Source organism: Zootoca vivipara, chromosome 13 (genome assembly GCF_963506605.1).
Source record: "Zootoca vivipara chromosome 13, rZooViv1.1, whole genome shotgun sequence".
NCBI classification, from domain to species: Eukaryota; Metazoa; Chordata; class Lepidosauria; order Squamata; family Lacertidae; genus Zootoca; species Zootoca vivipara.
The window spans coordinates 22,497,467-22,515,145 of record NC_083288.1 but is presented as its reverse complement, the minus strand read 5'-3'; the positions used below and the strand labels follow the sequence as shown (position 1 = coordinate 22,515,145).

The window sequence follows — 17,679 nt, the reverse complement described above, 5'->3', positions numbered from 1 at the left end:
ATCCAGAGGGAAGGGGACACGGGGACCTTATTCATTAGGGTTGGGCTTCATAGCTCTTCTGCGGTTCTTGGCCCTCTCTGAGGACACAGACTTGGGTGCCATTTGAGGGGGTAACACTTTGACCTTGCTGGATGGAAATCCGTAGCCCAAATGTCCCAATTTGGCACCTTCCCCGCAGAGGGCCATCTGTCTGCCTTGGGGCCATGCCAAGGAGCAAGGTGGCAACATCCTGATCAACACTCTGCAAAGCATCTAATCAAGCAGGGCAGGGAGAGCCGGTCGGAAGGCAGAACGTGCTGCCACTTCAGTATCCTCCACCGGCAACCCTTCGTGCAAGGATCAGGAAAGCCATGCAGCGAAGGAAGCAAAAATAGACTGCGCCATGCAGGGGCTGATAAGCCTTCCTTTCTCAAGAGCACCCCAGGAAATACGGGCCTGTGGCAGTCTCAGGAAAATGTTACAGTTCTGGCAGCAGTGCAAAAAAACCCAAGGGTGTGGGTGAGGAGATTTAGGCACATCTCTCCACCCAGTTTTTATCTTTTACTAGGGATGCTTTTTATGGTCTCTCTTGCCAATCCTCAGCTGACTCAGCTGTGACCCCCCTCCCACAATTTGTCTACCTCCACCTTACCCTCTTTATCTCCTGAGTCCCAACTCTCCTGCTGTTCTCTCTTGGACAAGGCTCTGTGTTGTGTGTTCCGTGCATCTGCAATCATACCATACGGTTTGGTTTGGTTTCTTCAAAAAAGCAAGTTTCTAGCCCCTTTTGATGCCCAATAAACTATGCATCGAAACAAGTGAGCAGTGCCTGGTGAGTTCTCAGAAACGGAGAGGGTTGCAGCTGAGCAAAGCTCTCGTTTTCTGTAGGGAAGGTGCCTCGGTTATTTGTATAATCTCCTGTTCCAGATGCAAACTATATGTTATTTAAAATAGATGCACATTTGCCTGACTAAGCGCAGCAGCTTCCCTTTGGCAAATTTTGCCTCACAGCCTTAACATTTAACCCTCATGTTCAGGGAGGAGGGGAAAGGGAAAGGATCTCTGCCAGAACTCCCCACCCCCACCCCACATGTAATAACACGAGTTCATTCATTATCCCGATTTCTCTTCAAGGCTTCTGACAGGGATCAAGTCAGCTCAGGGCAGATCTCTTCCCACCATCAGCACCTCAGGGGACAGGTGTGTCTTTGGTCCTAGCGGTTGCTGAGTCTCTGGGAAGCAAAGTGCATCGTCAGCCTTCAGATCCAGAGTGATTTGTGCTAGGAGGAGGGGTGGGCAGGCAGCACGCGCAGTGTCTGGTTTTGGAGATGGAACAGGGAATCTTCTGGAAGGAGAACTTAAGGATAGCTCTAGCATGAAGTCCCCACCATCATCAACAAATTGCTTATTTCCCCAGGAGGGAATCTGTCAGTGGTGCAAGAGAACTTCCCATGCGATTGGAGTTCCATGGGTCAAATTTGCTACCCCTGAACAGTGTTGGAAGTCTTATTCTCTGCTCCACCCTTGCCTGTTTGTAGCACCACATCTGCTAGAAATCAAAGTGATTTGCAACATCTCTGCTGAAATTTGTAACAGCGATAAAGCCTAACAGCCTGTAATAAAACCTTAGCCCTTCCTCTGTTGCAGCCTCCGTTTCAATTTTTTCGCTTGTAAGCTCTTTGCAGCACGGTGCTATCCTCTTATACTTTGCAGTGCCCACCCTGCATATTGAGGACACTACGTCAAGGAATGGCAGCTTGGTGGCCTTTAGCAAAGACACACACCCCAATGTGCTTTTTGTTACATTGTTGGTGCCCAGGTGTGATTCCCAGACAGTGGGTGGTGGTGGTGGTATATGCATGGCAATTGCAGTATTCCAATCAGAGCGGGGCCAATGCCGTTTTAATTTCCCACAATGCCTCTGGTGCAAAACCCTCCCAAGGCATTGTGGGAAATTACAACAGCAGCCAGTGGGCAGTGCTGAGAGTTTCAGCAGTGGGCCCTGCAGGGTGCTGGGGGTGCTGGCAGCTGCCCAAGGGTCCCGCATGCTGGTGCCAGGCCTGGAGCACAACATCATGAAAAAGCAGATACTGAAGGCCCAAGGTAAACAAAGGAGATTTAGCCGGCGTTCAGAAGGCCCTCCGAGACAGAAGTGTGCGCGCACACACAAGCAAGCCTCCCTAGACAAGGAGTTCCTTCCACTTGGTCGGTGGCATAACAACAACAGCCCAGATTCTCCTTGCAACAGGGAAACACAAAGCAGGAGGGTTTTGTTTATTTTCCTTCTGCCTCTGATCTTCCTATGGAAAGAGGCCCACAGTGAAACTGCAGGGTTGGGCATCACGTCTAGTGATTTGGCACCTTTTCTAGTGTTGCAATGGGCTTTGACGGGTGTTCACACATGTTAGCTTGTACCTGTGTACAACTTGTCTCTACCTTCATGAGGAAGAAGGCTTGTTTGCAAGTTGTGCTGAACGCAGGCACACACTGCCTGCGCACTTGTGCAGGTGTTTGTGGGAAAGTAGGATGCCTGCTTTGTATAGCTCTGCTATTGGGTACGCAGGCAGTACATGCATTGAACATTGAACACTGTATGTGACTAACTGTATGAGCATATAGCTCAGCTATTTGTGTACCCATATTCAGTGGTACCTCAGGTTATGAACTTAATTCGTTCTGGAGGTCCGTTCTTAACCTGAGGCATGCTTTCACTAATGGGGCCTCCTGCTGCTGCTGTGCCACCGGCGCATGATTTCCATTCTCATCCTGGGGCAAAGTTCGCAACCCAAGGTACTACTTCCGGGTTAGCGGAATTTGTAACCTGAAGTGTTTGTAACCCGAAGTGTTTGTAACCCGAGGTACCACTGTACTCAGTTTGTACGCCAAATGTAATGTGTGAATACACCTAAAGTCCGAAGGCAGTGCTTATTTTATTTTTAGAAAGAGAAGTCATGTATGGGAGCCCTGACATGTTCCCTGGAGAGATGTTCAGCTCTTTAATGCTAACGTTATGGGAAGCGGGTTGCAGTGGCTCAAAGGCGCTTTTCTCAATTATGTAGTATTACTTCATATTGACTTGAGGACAGGCAATCATTCTTAAAAAGGTTGACAGTAGTTTGAGAGAGGCTTCACTCTGTATGTGTGTACCAGGAATGGGGAAAATGTGGCCCTCCATATATTGTCCGGCAATAATTCCCATCAGCCCCAACCAACATGGCCAACAGCCTGAGATGATAGGAGTTGTAGTCCAAAACAACACCTGGAGGACCACAAGTTTTACACACACACACACACACACACACACACACACACACACACACACACCCCTTTGATGGAATTGTCTCTCTTCTGGTCAGACAAGTTTTTCAGGCTTTAAAAAAGTACCAAAACCTAACAAACCTAGAGCAGGGTTTCCCAAACTTGGGTCTCCAGCTGTTTTTGGACTACAGTTCCCATTATCCCTGACCACTGGTCCTGCTAGCTGGGGATGATGGGAGTTGTAGTCCAAGAACAGCTGGAAACCCAAGTTTGGGAAGCCCACCTAAAAGCAAAAATGGGAGAAGCATAGATTCCATAAACAGCAATCTCAAAGTTACCTTCCACCACCAGGGAATAAAAAGCCTATTGTCTGCCTCCAGCTTCTGTTACTTCAGAGAAGAGGCCTGGCCAATGATGGGATCCTCAAAGGGGCCTGCTCAGAGGACGAGAGCTGAGCTGCAGAATCAACAACATCTGCATGAAATCTTTGTCCTGGTTATACCACCAAAGGAGGCATTCCCTAAATCAGGCTTGCCCGTTCAGGCCAGCCTTCACCCAGCTGGTGTCTTCCAGTCGGACTAAATCTCCCATCGACTCCAGCCAACATGATTGCCTGGTTGATGGGAGCTGTAGCCCACCAGCTGGAGGCCACCAGCTTGGCAAAGTCTGGAGGAGAGGGCTGTCAAGGCTATGCTCTGCTTCCACAGCCAAAAGGCAGAAATGCTTCTGAAAACCAGTTGCTGGGAACCAACGGGGAGGAGAGTGCTCTTGTGTTCGAATCCTGCTTGCAGGCTTCCCACGGGCATCTGGTTGAGAAAAGGATGCTGGGCTAGATGGGCCATTGGCCTGACCCAGCAGGCTCTTCTTAAGCCCTTAAGGCTGATTTAGGCTGTGAAATCAGCACAGCAATTCCTTCTCCTCTGCCCACCCGCCAATGCCAGCGTAACAACTCAGGGTCTCTCTTCTCCACCCACTCGCAGATAGCAACTTCCTGCTGGCCAACGCTCAGGTGCATCGCGGCTTCCCCATCGTCTACTGCTCTGACGGATTCTGTGACCTTACTGGCTTCGCCCGGACAGAAGTCATGCAAAAGAACTGCAGCTGCCGCTTCCTCTACGGCAGCGAGACCTGCGAAGCCGTCCTGCAGCGAATCGAGAAAGTGCTGGAGGGGAAGCAGGAGTACCAGGCCGAAGTCTGCTTTTACAAGAAGAGTGGTGAGTTTGGGGGAGCCCCCTGGGAGGACTTCAGCTCAGTACATAACAATTCCCTTCCCCTCCGGGCACTGCAGGCTATTTGTGTGCTGCTGGGCCTAATTCAAGGTGCTAACTTTAACATATTAGCAGCTTGGGAGCTAGTCATTTGCTGGAGCACCTCTACCCATGTGAGCCAGCTTGGTTCTGGAGATTAGCCAGCAACTGGGGTGTGGGAAGCTTGCTTGTAGTCCTGTGGGTGAATGGAAATGACTCCACAGGGACATGGAGCCGGGCCCCAGTTAGGGACTTCCCTGCTTTTCACCCTCCTGGAGTGTTTTTGACTGGTTGCAATGCATGCCCTGGGGCTCTGACCATACCTGTTCCTTGCCTGGTTAGAGGATAGAGAGGGTTGTATGAGTGTGAAGAAAATAGAAGCCTGCTGTGAAGAGGGAAAGATTACTTTTACTGCTCCACTTAGTGAGCAGGAAGTTAAGTGAGCAGTGGTTTAGTGAGCAGGAAGAGTCTGTGGCAGTGAGCAGGGCAGAATCAGAGGCTGGAGAGGAGCAGGGTCAAGAGGCAGCGATGAGTCAGGCTGGTGAAGAAACCAGGGGGGCTCCTGCTGCTGCTGCAACCAGCTCCTCTCCCTCCTGGTCTCCCAAGACCAGAAGATTTATGAAGAGGGAGGAGCAGGGACAGGCTTGTTGGCCTAGTCTCAGATTGCTTGGAAAGGACCCAGGGGAGGAGGACTCTTAGGGAACTGTGGGTAAGGGGGGGGACTTCAGTCCCCACAACTGCTTTATTGGGGCAGGGTCTACTTGGAAGAGTTACTGTGCTCACTAGGCCTGGCCTCATGAGCTGCTTGTTTCATTAAATACAGTGGTACCTTGGTTCTCAAATGCCTTGGTACTCAAATGCCTTGGTTCTCAAACGCTGAAAACCTGAAAGTAAGTGTTCCCATGGGCGTGGGCAGGGGGGGCAGGGGGGGCAATTGCCCCCCCTAGAAGCAGGGCCACTGGCCAGCCTGCCCCACTGCCCGCCCGGTGCCGTCTCCCTTCTCCCTGGCTGGCTGTGGGGCGAGCGGCGGGAAAGCACCAGAGCCGCGCAAAGCGTTTGGCTGGCTTTCCCTCCCTCCGCCCCACAGCCAGCAAGGGAGAAGGGAGACGTCCCTTCTAGCCGGCTGGCTGTGGGGCGGGCGGAGGGAAAGCCAGGCAACCGCTTTGCGCGGCTCTGGGGCTTTCCCTCCACCTGCCCCAGCGATTGCAGAGGGGGAGGAGGGGATCGGAGCAGCCCGATTTCGGGCTGATCCTGGCTCCCCCTCGTCCCTTCCGATCGCGGAGGGGGAGGAGGGAGTCGGAGCAGCCCGATTTCGGGCTGATCCTGGCTCCCCCTCGTCCCTTCCTATCGCGGAGGGGGAGGAGGGAGTCGGAGCAGCCCGATTTCGGGCTGATCCTGGCTCCCCCTCGTCCCTTCCGATCGCGGAGGGGGAGGAGGGAGTCGGAGCAGCCCGATTTCGGGGTGATCCTGGCTCCCCCTCGTCCCTTCCTATCGTGGAGGGGGAGTAGGGAGTCAGAGCAGCCCGATTTCGGGCTGATCCTGGCTCCCCCTCGTCCCTTCCGATCGTGGAGGGGGAGGAGGGAGTCGGAGCAGCCCGATTTCGGGCTGCTCCGGTGTGGCCCCGCCCCCGCCCCTTGGCCCCGCCCCTTGCTTCCCGCCCCTTGCCCCCCCCTGATTTTCATCCTGGCTACGCCCCTGAGTGTTCCGGTTTCTGAATGTTTTTTGGAAGCCGAACGTCCGCTGCGGCTGTCGGCTATTGTTTCCAGGGTGCCTGCACCAATCAGAAGCTGTGCCTTGGTTTTCAAACATTTCGGAAGTCAAACGAACTTCCAGAACGGATTAAGTTCGGCGCTTTTGTTCTTGCTATTTATTTTGCGTTTTCGTTTTTGAGGTTTTTTGGGTTAACTTGTTGTTGTGACTGTGTGGAACCCAGTTTAGCTACTGATTGATTGTGTGACTGCGGAAATGGATCAAAGCCCGCCCCGCCCCCCCAATCCAAACAATAACTATCATCAGTGCAAATAAGAAAAAATAATAATTTTTATTTTTATCATCTACAATACTGGCTTATTTATTTTATAGTACATTGATTATTGCTATCATTTTATGTATCAATGGTCTCGTTAGATACTAAAATTCATGTTAAATTGCTATTTTAGGGGTTGCTATTTTAGGAACATATTAATCCGTTTTGCATTACTTTCTATGGGAAAGCGTGCCTTGGTTTTAGAATGCTTTTGTTTTGGGACGGACTTCTGGAACGGATTAAGTTTGAGAACCAAGGTACCACTGTAAAGAGCTAAGTGCACTGACGCTGTGTGAGGCATTGCCAACCTGTTCCTGACACCTGCTCCTGACATCAGCACTCTGGCCCTGCCCATCCCTGGCACGTGGAAGGTTGTCCAAAAGGAAATGTGGCCCCTGGTGTGTAAAATGCCCCCTGCCCTAGAGCCACGGGCTGCTTGGACACTGTCGGGATTTTGCTTTGTGGTTAGGACACTTTCCGCATCCTGAGCCATTGGTGACTCTGCTGAGGTTGCATCCATGCTGGCCCCTTTTTGATAGTGCTTGGTTGACGGCAATTGTTTTTTATTGTAATAATAATAATAATTATTATTATTATTATTTATTTATACCCCGCCCATCTGGCTGGGTTTCCCCAGCCACTCTGGGCGGCTTCCAACCGAATATTAAAACAGTACAGCATTAAACATTAAAAACTTCCCTAAACAGGGCCGCCTTCAGTTGTCTTCTAAAAGTAAAATAGTTACTTATTGCCTTGACATCTGCTGGGAGGGCGTTCCACAGGACGGGTGCCACTACCGAGAAGGCCCTCTATCTGGTTCCCTGTAACCTCACTTCTCGCAATGAGGGAACCGCCAGAAGGCCCTCGGTGCTGGATCTCAGTGTCTGGGCTGAATGATGGGGGTGGAGACGCTCCTTCAGGTATACAGGACCGAGGCTGTTTAGGGCTTTAAAGGTCAGTACCAACACTTTGAATTGTGCTCGGAAACGTACTGGGAGCCAGTGTAGCTCTCTCAGGACCGGTGTTATGTGGTCCCGGCGGCCACTCCCAGTCACTAGTCTAGCTGCCGCATTCTGGATTAATTGCAGTTTCCGGGTCACCTTCAAAGGTAGCCCCATGTAGAGCGCATTGCAGTAGTCCAAGCGGGAGATAACCAGAGCATGCACCACTCTGGCGAGACAGTCCGCGGGCAGGTAGGGTCTCAGCCTGCGTACCAGATGGAGCTGGTAGACAGCCGCCCTGGACACAGAATTAACCTGTGCCTCGATGGACAGCTGTGAGTCCAAAATGACTCCTAGGCTGCGCACCTGGTCCTTCAGGGGCACAGTTACCCCATTCAAGACCAGGGAGTCCTCCACACCTGCCCGCCTCCTGTCCCCCCAAAATAGTACTTTTGTCTTGTCAGGATTCAACCTCAATCTGTTAGCCGCCATCCATCCTCCAACGGCCTCCAGGCACTCACACAGGACCTTCACCGCCTTCACTGGTTCTGATTTGAAAGAGAGGTAGAGCTGGGTGTCATCTGCATACTGATGAACACCCAGCCCAAACCCCCTGATGATCTCTCCCAGGGGCCTCATATAGATATTAAAAAGCATGGGGGAGAGAACGGAACCCTGAGGCACCCCACAAGTGAGTGCCCAGGGGTCTGAGCACTCATCCCCCCCACACCACTTTCTGAACACGGCCCAGGAGGAAGGAGCGGAACCACTGTATGACAGTGCCCCCAGCTCCCAGCCCCTCTAGACTGGAAAGGATCCAAATGGTCCATAATGTTGTTGTGGCCATAATGTCTTGGGCCAGCCCTGGTCAGGCTTAAAAGCATGTGAAATCTTTAAAAAAAAAGCCAGAGTTGGGCTAAGCACAATTTAAGCTCAGGGGCTGAGGGTTGCTGGGCGTCACTGGTGGGGAAGAGTGGTGCTGCATTCAGATCCTGCGCGCTGGCAGCTGATTGGTCCCTGTGAGAACAGGCTGCTGGACTAAGCTGGCTTTTTCTAAGGTTGTTAATTTATTCTTAGAATAGGCTGGTTTGTGTCATTTATACACGTAGAATTTGGGTTTCTTTGGTACAGACTGATGAAGTGCTGTTGGCACATAGCAGACAATGCCGGGGTCATGGGTCCTCTGGAGAGCCCAAGGGAAATAATTTGTCCAGAGTGACACTTGCTTCCTCAGTGAGGGGTGGGGCATCTCATATCTCCAGGGTTCCACTGGCATTTTCCCCCTGGACATGGTTTAAGATGCTGGGCTGTTTTCAGCAACAAACCCCTTAACAGAGGTACTGCCTCTCCTGTTTCAGTGACCGAAGAAATGGGAAGGTTCTTTCCTGCTGCCAAAGCCTCGTTTACCGGGGTAGTATGGCTTCTGGTTTCCAGCGAGATCTTGTGGAACTCTCGTGAGATCTTGCTGGAAGCCACTGCCACTTCTTCAATGGCAGTGCCAGCAGGGGGTTGAGGGGGCTACTTGTGGCAGCTCCAAGGAAGTAGCTTCTGGGTAGATGTGGCAAGAGCCTCACAAGATCTCATGAGAGCTCTGTGAGATCTTGCCGGGACCCAGAACCCACTGCCATAGCTTCTTGCCTCTAGTGGCGCTGGCAGCAGGTGATCTGTTGGGAGTGAGATCTTCCACCATCGTGGATCTTGCCACCGAAGCAGACTGCTTCATATCGCCTGGTTGAAACAGCTTGAGCTTGGCAAACTTCTGAAACTACCTCCACATTTAGCTCTTCCAAATCTTTCAGGTGTGAAGAGTGTGGAGCTTGTTCTATATCCTATATTTGGAATGTGTGGGGATATAGACAGACAGAGAGTTGTTTTTTCAGGGCAGCCCTTTTCTCTCTCTAAACCTGGGCTCTGTGAGTTTGTCAGCTGCCCACCACAAGATAATAAATAACAGCTTTCTCAGTTGCTGAAGGCTAGAGGCTAGGCCATCACATAACCTATCGCTTGCAGTGTCATGGCTAGACATCAAATACCAATGGAAAAATGGTATACCTCCATTCTAGAAAAGATGCGAGCCGCACTCGCAAGGAAATATTAATATTTTTATGTTTTACCTATAATTACTTAAGCAAATAAGGCTTAGCTGCCACTGCATTTTAAAAAACAATGACGATCCTCCTAAAATAGCCCAAACAGAAGAAAAGAGAGGTCATTCTCAAGCAGCTGCCAAAGGATGTATTTATAAAAATTAATCATCCAGCACATTTCAACAAATGTCCTCATCAGAGGGATATCAAAAAGTAAAAACGGTGTAAGAACCATATCACCAAGCTAGAAAAGATCTGAATAGTGCTGATGAAATGGGTATTATTAGTAGTTTCTAGTTTTATCCCTCTTGCACTCTGATGGTTTCTTGTACAAATGCTATTCTAATCTGCTAGAATGGTGTTGCTGTTTTTATGCTGATCGTACAGCTTTTTGCCTGTTGATATTTACTGTCGCTTCTTGGAAGCATTTGTTCAGATGTGTTGTGACATTCACTGATTCTCTTGCAACATCAGCTTGAGACTTGAGCGTTAACTTTTTAAAGCTACTACTGCACCATATAGTCCAGGGGTAGGCAAACTAAGGCCCAGGGGCTGGATCCGGCCCAATCGCCTTCTAAATCCAGCCCGCGGACGGTCTTGGAATCAGCGTGTTTTTACATGAGTAGAATGTGTCCTTTTATTTAAAATGCATCTCTGGGTTATTTGTGGGGCATCAGGCCCGGCTCTAGGGGTAGTCTTGGTGGCGCAGGGCGGGGGCGCCAGAGCGATCTCCGCGCCAGGGCGCCCAACAGGCTTGAAACGGCCCTGTGGGGCATAGAAATTCATTGATTATTTTTTTCAAAATATAGTCCGGTCCCCCACAAGGTCTGAAGGACAGTGGACTGGCCCCCTGTTAAACAAGTTTGCTGACCCCTGATAGTCCCTCTCAAGCCCAGGCACCAGATGTCAGATTGCTACACCTTCCTCCCCAACCTTGTTTGGGTCAGATCATAGCAGCTGTGATCAAGCCAATACGAGGGCATTTCTATAGGGTTGTCCTTTTTTGTTTTAGAAAGCGCCTTTGAGCATGTGCAAAGTACCTTCCTGTGCCCACTGCCAAGAAGGATACAATTTATTTCCCCTCCCCCCCCAAAAAAAACTTGGACAGAGTGCCTTTGAGCACGTGCAGGCTGCTTTTTCCTTGTAAGAAGAAGCATCCAAAACGTAGAGCAGGCATCCCCAAACTTCGGCCCTCCAGATGTTTTGGACTACAATCCCCATCTTCCCTGACCACTGGTCCTGTTAGCTAGGGATCATGGGAGTTGTAGGCCAAAACATCTTGAGGGCCGCAGATTGGGGATGCCTGACGTAGAGCCATTCTAAGCTGATCAAAGGCAGTTTAGGCATGAAGGCACGTTTGAAGGAAACCACCAGGAAGAAATTAATAGAATCATAGAATTGTAGAGTTGGAAGGCTCCCTGCAATGTGGGAATCTGCAGCTGTCCCATTACGGGGATTGAACCTGCAACCTTGGCGTTATCAGCACTACACTCTAACCGACTGAGCTATCCAGGTTCCTCCTCGGTGCAGATAGTGATGCTGCCCTTTCCCTTTTCTCCCTGGTGCAGGAACAGCCTTCTGGTGCCTGCTGGACATCGTACCTATCAAGAACGAGAAAGGCGAGGTGGTCCTTTTTCTCTTCTCCTTCAAGGACATCACCGAGAGCCATGGAAAGAGCCAGTCGAGCGAAAAGAAGGAGGGTAAGGCCTTGGTGGGGGAGGTAGGCTGGGCTCTGGAAACAGGGTCACGAGACCCAGGATAGAGCAGATGGGTACACCTTGGCAGAACAACACACCGAGCGAGGGGTACGCCTTAAGAGAGCAGCTGTTGGCTCCAAGCTGGTTTGGGCATCTCCTTCCCCACTCTGCAAGGCTTCATCTGGGATGTGTGCATGCATATCTCTCTCTCAGAGTCAAAGGCATAGTCTATCCCTGCACCAGGAGATGCTCGCCCCCTTTCAGCAAGAGCCTGCGGCCTTCCCAGTATTGTCAGAACTCCAGCTGCCAGCATTCTAGCTGCATGGTCCTTGGTGACGGGAGCTGCAGTCTCCATCCTCGTTCCAGGTTCTGCCTCCACTTTGAGAGGCAACTGTCACTGGGAATCACAAGTGGGGAAAGAGTTGCTGTTGCAGTCAGGGTCCCCCAGGCACCCGATGGCTGGCCATTGCTCAAACTGCTGCCGGAAAAACGTCCCATGAATGGGAGTAGGAAGACCCTTTTGGAAGGCTGCTGGAGGTTCCTGTGAGGTTTTCCTTCATCACTGTTGGACTGAAAGCAAGCTGTAGAAGCGTTTGTTTGGATTAGCTGAGGAAGACTCCATGGGGTTAGAAGAGCAGCTGTTCTTATATTAAGGTCACCACTATCCTTACATCCAGAGATGTTCCATCACTACAGAACAGGGCGGGTAATTCTTTGACCGAAATAGCTTCGGGAAAGATTTTTTTTTTAAAAAAACATTATTATTCTATTTAGACCATTTCAGTACTGCTTAACATGAAAACGTATTTCCAAGCAATGTGCCACAAATTTAGAAAAAGGACACAATAAAACCATCCATACGGGTATCAGTTCCTTCTTCTTGTAAACGCACCTCCCTGCACAACAACTTTCGACCTCCACTCGTTCATCCTGGCTCTCAGCCAGGGCCCAAACAAACTCACAGATCACATGCACACACCCCCCAAAAAATAAAAAATAAATCTCACAGTGAAGAGGGTGTTCCTGGAACGTTCTCTATCACTCTCGGCTTGCTTTTCTGGGCTTGCTTTTAAGGGTGATGGAGCTTCTTCAGGTTGCCCATAGCTGCATCCTATTCGGGTGCATCCACACACCTGGTTCCAGGCTACAGAAGGTTTGGTTTGGTGAGTTTCCCGGGAGGGGGGGGCAAAGGATGACAAACAGGACACCTCTCCATTTGCAGGCCTTTGTCTGGCCTCTCTACACCTCTCCTCTTCCACCTGCTTTACTGTGTCATAATGACAGGGCTCAGTCCCCCAACAGAACGAGGTGGAGGTGATATCACATGCTGGCTCACTGCTTGTTGCATCTAGCATGTTGCACGGCATTCAGAGTGACGTAATTAGACTTTCTGTCATTAACAACCTATTGGACGGAATCAGCCCACAGGGTTCCATTTAGCTCTTTTCCTATGGTTAGGGACCTGTAGCCAACCTAGCACTTCGCTTTTGAAACTGCCCTGTTTATGAGTACCCTATAGCTGACAGGTTTGTCAACACTCCACAACTAGCTGCCACTTTTGTTTTTTGCCCAACCACACATATGATTCTGAGGTCAGCATTTCAGGTTGGAGGTACGGAGCCTGAAAAGCAGGAACAGGAAGCAAAGCCAAGGGGGATGGATTACAGCATGGCAATGTCAGAATCCATATAAACAAGGTATTCTCTCTAAGATCGGAATTTTTTTGACCCTATCCTGTCCCACTCTTTCTCTTCTTCCAGAAAAGCACCGCTGTAAGAAGGCAGGGAGCTCCCATCTGCGGGCAGCCAGGAGACAAGGCCGCACAGCCTTGCACCACATCGCCAGCCAATTCACCAAGAAGGAACGGACAGAGATGAAGATCAACAGCGTAAAGATGATTTGCTTGTTTTGCCCTTTGAGGAGGGGATGGTGGTGACTGGTTGATCGTTGCGGCCCTAACTATGCAACTGTCTGCATACTAGCAGCCATACACCTCTGTCCCTGCTCCCCACAAACACCTTATTCTGAGAGGCCATTGTTCCGTTCTGAACGAGGGACCTTTTAAGGATGGGTGTGCACGGAAAAGACTGAGGCCACAGCACCATACATTTAAAGCACTATGTTGCCGCGGCTTCCCCCAGGGTATTATGGGAGCTGTAGTTTACTAAAGGAGCTGAGAGTTTCTTAGGAGACCCCCTAATTCTCCTCACGGGGCAACCTTTCCCAGTGTTCCCTGTGAAGACGGACTGACTGCTAAACTACTCTGAAAATTGTAACTCTGGGAAGGGAATAGCTTTCCCCCAGTTTCATGTTCTCCTCAGAACAACCCTGTGAGGTAGGTTAGGCTGAGAGGCAGTGCCTGGCCCAAGGTCATCCAGTGAGCTTCACGACCGAGTGGGAATAATAATAATAATAATAATAATAATAATAATAATAATAATAATAATAAATTTATACCCCGCATATCTGGCTGGGTTTCCCCAGCCACTCTGGGAGGCTTCCAACAGCAGAATAAAATAATTGATTAAAGATTAAAAGCCTCTCTAAACAGGGCTGCCTTCAGATGTCTTCTAAAAATCTGGTAGCTGTTTTTCTCTTTGACATCTGATGGGAGGGCGTTCCACAGGGCGGCGCCACTACCGAGAAGGCCCTCTGCCTGGTTCCCTGCAACTTGGCTTCTCGCAACGAGGGAACCACCAGAAGCCCCTCGGCATTGGACCTCAGTGTCCGGGCAGAACGATGGGGGTGGAGACGCTCCTTCAGGTATACTGGGCCGGGGCCGTTTAGGGCTTTAAAGGTCAGCACCAACACTTTGAATTGTGCTCGGAAACGTACTGGGAGCCAATGTAGATCTTTCAAGACCGGTGTTATGTGGTCTTGGCGGCCGCTCCCAGTCACCATTCTGCCACATTCTGGATTAGTTGTAGTTTCCGGGTCACCTTCAAAGGTAGCTCCACGTAGAGCGCATTGCAGTAGTCCAAGCGGGAGATAACTAGAGCATGCACCACTCTGGCGAGACAGTCTGCAGGCAGGTAGGGAATTTGAACGCTGGTCTCCCAGGCCCTAGTCTGACACTCTAACCTCTACACCATGGTGTACTCTGTAGTGCAAGGCTGCCCCTCCAGGTGGCAATGCTGCAGTTGCATTGAGGAAGCATTGCACAAGAGCCACTGTTATTATTGCATCGATTGCAATAGTGCACTCTCACAAAAAACACCATTCTGGAGGGGCCCTTAGAGGCTTAAATTTTCCCCCCCTGTGGATTAACTGATGGTGTTGTGGGGTCATTCACGTGCTCTCTCTTAGCAGAGCTAAAAAAACGCAGAGATGTGCAGCCCACAGATATGAATTTGGGCAGCCGCCAGTGTTAATAGCATTAAGCCCATCACTTTGTAGGCCTTTGCGGAGGGTCACCCTGTGTGGTATCTCTGCGATTTCTCCCAGCAGTGAGTGCAACCCAACAGGCACGTGTCCTCAAGACCCAGAGCAGCAAAGAGCAGCCCAAGCAGAGCAAAACGAGGCAAGGTCTGCCCACCGCCTGATTTGGGGCCTTGTGGAGTTTTTTTAGAGATTCCAACTAAACATCAGGAAGAACATTCTGGGGGTGGGCTCTCCTTCCTTGGAGGTTTTTAAGCAGAGGTTGGATGGCCACCTGCCACGGATGCTTTAGCTGAGATTCCTGCATTGCAGGGGGTTGGACTAGATGGCCCTCGGGGTCCCCTCCAACTCTATGGTTGTATGGTAATGCAAGAGGCATAGAGTTCAAGGACACTTTCCAGCCAGTTCAAAACACTTGGGGGGAGAAAAATAAGGGCAGTGAGAGGGTGTGGTCTGGAGAGAGTTTCAAGCACCAGATGGAGAGGCTGGAAGGGCCCCTGAGTCTGAGGTTACGCACCCTGGATTTAAAAGTGTGTGTGGTATTGCATCATAATAGAAAGAGATGCAAGGAGTCAGATCTGTCAGGAAGTCTATAAACCCAGGAGCTGGATTGGCTGCAGCAGAGGTGGGGCTGGGCTGCGGACCAAATGAATTCCTCCATGCCTCTCTCTCAGGCCCTTGGGACTCTCCTCAGGCCACACCTCTCTCTCCAGGCCACGCCCCCTCGCCTGCATTGCTTCACGCCCTCCTTGAGTGTTCTTGCCTGGCTGGAATATGTCATTGAATTCTGATAGTGAATAATGTTTTCCTAGATGAAGGGGTGTGTGTGTGTGTGTGTGTGTGTGTGCCTAGAAACTATCCTACTTAGGTGGAATCTACACACACATTAAAAAAAAGTTGTGGAAAATGCTTTTTTTAAAAAATGTTTTGAAAAAATATATATTGAATTTGCCATAGCTCACCATCGCCATCTAGTGCCACATTTGTATAATGCACCTTACAACACACTTAAATTGTTTTATTTGCAGCTGTATAACTGAGTGCTTAATGAAGGTAAAATTAAATTGCTTCATCCATTTTTGTCTATGTCACCGACCACTACTGCTATCCAAGCTATTTCTGTACCATAGCGGTTGGGTAATCTGTGGCCCTCCAAATATTGTTGGACTCCCAACTTCCACCCCCCACCCCCAGTCAGCATGGAGAATGACTGTGGATGATGTGAGCTGTAGTCACCTAGTAACTAGTAACCCCTGGAAGGCCACAGTTTCCCCACCCCTGAGACGAAGAGAAAGAGCTCTAGGCATGCTCAGAGATGCTCTGTAAACCACAAGGTCTAGTACAAGGTCTTGTTAGGGTGAAGGATAACAGGTGGAACCTGATCTTGAGACTCAACATAGATTCTTTGTTTCATAGCAGGGACAGAGTGAGGGTTACTTACTTGGTGGACTGAGGACTAAGGTTGGGGTCTGGTGTCTTTATTGCCGGGTTGCAAAAGGCAAAGAGAGAATTAGCTTGTTTTATTACTGCTGCTCTTGGTGCTGCCTAATCCATTGTTACACTAGGGTGCAGTAAGGCAGTAGTTGCTGTGCATTCTAGCCTACATAAGGTTTTGCACACACCTTACATTTAAAGCACATTCTTACCACCAGTTCATCCCCCAACAGAACTACAGTTCCCAGTATTGGGGGGGGGCATATTTAAATGTATGGCATCTGCTCAGTCTTAGTCTATTTCAAGACACTTTCGTTGCATAAGCAGCACAGGTAATGGTCTTCTGCTTTGGGGAGAGAGGCCTGTTTGATTTGTGGCTTGTTCTGATTTTGAAACCAGTCGTCGGGGTTTTAACCCCTTCCTAGATTGTTTATGCGAGAGCTGTTTGCTTGATTTTGCTGTAGGACTTGGTGAAGTTTGTTACCTGTGCATATTGGGGGTGATATAGGGGGGTTGGGGGGGTTGGCAGTAGCTGCAAAAGCCAACCCTATTGCGAGCCCAAACCTTACCAGCCAGTTCTTTTCCTCTGGTGCTCTTCATCCCTTGACAGCTGTTCCCCGTGCCCCCTCCCGGCAATGACCCAACGCCAGTGCAGATTAAAGGGCTTTGGTCTGTTTGAGGGAAGGAGGGTGGTAGTGGTTGGGGGCTGGCGGTCTGCAGGGGAGACACTGTTGAACAGCAGCCACAGCAGCTGCTCTTGCAAACCACACAATCCAGATACAGGCTGGGTCAAAACAAACCCCTTCCCTGCCACGAGCAAATCCAGAGACTTTACTTAACACAAAGCTGATAATGGTTGCCAAGCCTTGCAGGAGCCTGGCTTCCTATTCCTCATCCACACTTGGGATGGAGTGTGTGTGTGTCCTAAGGAGCTTGGGGGGGGGGCGGAATATGCCTACAAACAAAGTGATCCCAAAGGGATCGCAGAGGATTATCCCAATGGGTAAAGACAGTGCAAAGTATAGGGGGAAGGCAAAAAGCCTTCTGCCTTCTGATTTCCAGAACTGGCTACTACAGTGGAACCTCAGTTTATGAACACCTCGGTTTACGAATTTTCGGTTTACAAATGCCGCGGACCCATCTGGAACGGATTAATTCACTTTCCATTACTTTCAATGGGAAAGTCCGCTTCAGTTTATGAACGCTTCAGTTTATGAACAGACTTCCGGAACCAATTGTGTTCATAAACCGAAGTACCACTGTATTTGGAAAACAAAGCAGTAAGAGAAGACAGAATTTTGTACAATACAGTTGTACCTTGGAAATCGAACGTAATCTATTCTGGAAGTGCGTTTGACTTCCAAAACCTTCGGAAACCAAGGCACGGCTTCCAATTGGATGCAGAAAGCTCCTGCAGCCAATCAGAAGCCGCAGAAGCACCGCTGGACATTCGGCTTCCAAAGAACATTCGCAAACCGGAACACTCACTTCCGGGTTTGTGGCATTCGGGAGCCAAAACATCCAAGAACAAAGGCATTTGGGATCCAAGTTACGTCTGTAGCTTGTGATCTGCACTGCTGGCATTCTTTTGGCATTCCTCAAGGCTTCTCTGTGTCTCTCTGACACAGGCAT

General features: G+C 49.9%; 1 protein-coding gene across 1 annotated transcript in view; it reads left to right on the top strand.

The window, feature by feature from the left end:
* KCNH4 (potassium voltage-gated channel subfamily H member 4) overlaps window positions 1–17,679 on the top strand; it is a 49,501-nt gene that overhangs the window by 8,123 nt on the left and 23,699 nt on the right. Inside the window, exons 2-4 of the mRNA XM_035135492.2 lie at window positions 4,218–4,451; window positions 11,107–11,238; window positions 12,996–13,123. Coding sequence (XP_034991383.2) covers window positions 4,218–4,451; window positions 11,107–11,238; window positions 12,996–13,123 — 494 coding nt within the window. The remainder of the gene's footprint in view (window positions 1–4,217; window positions 4,452–11,106; window positions 11,239–12,995; window positions 13,124–17,679) is intronic.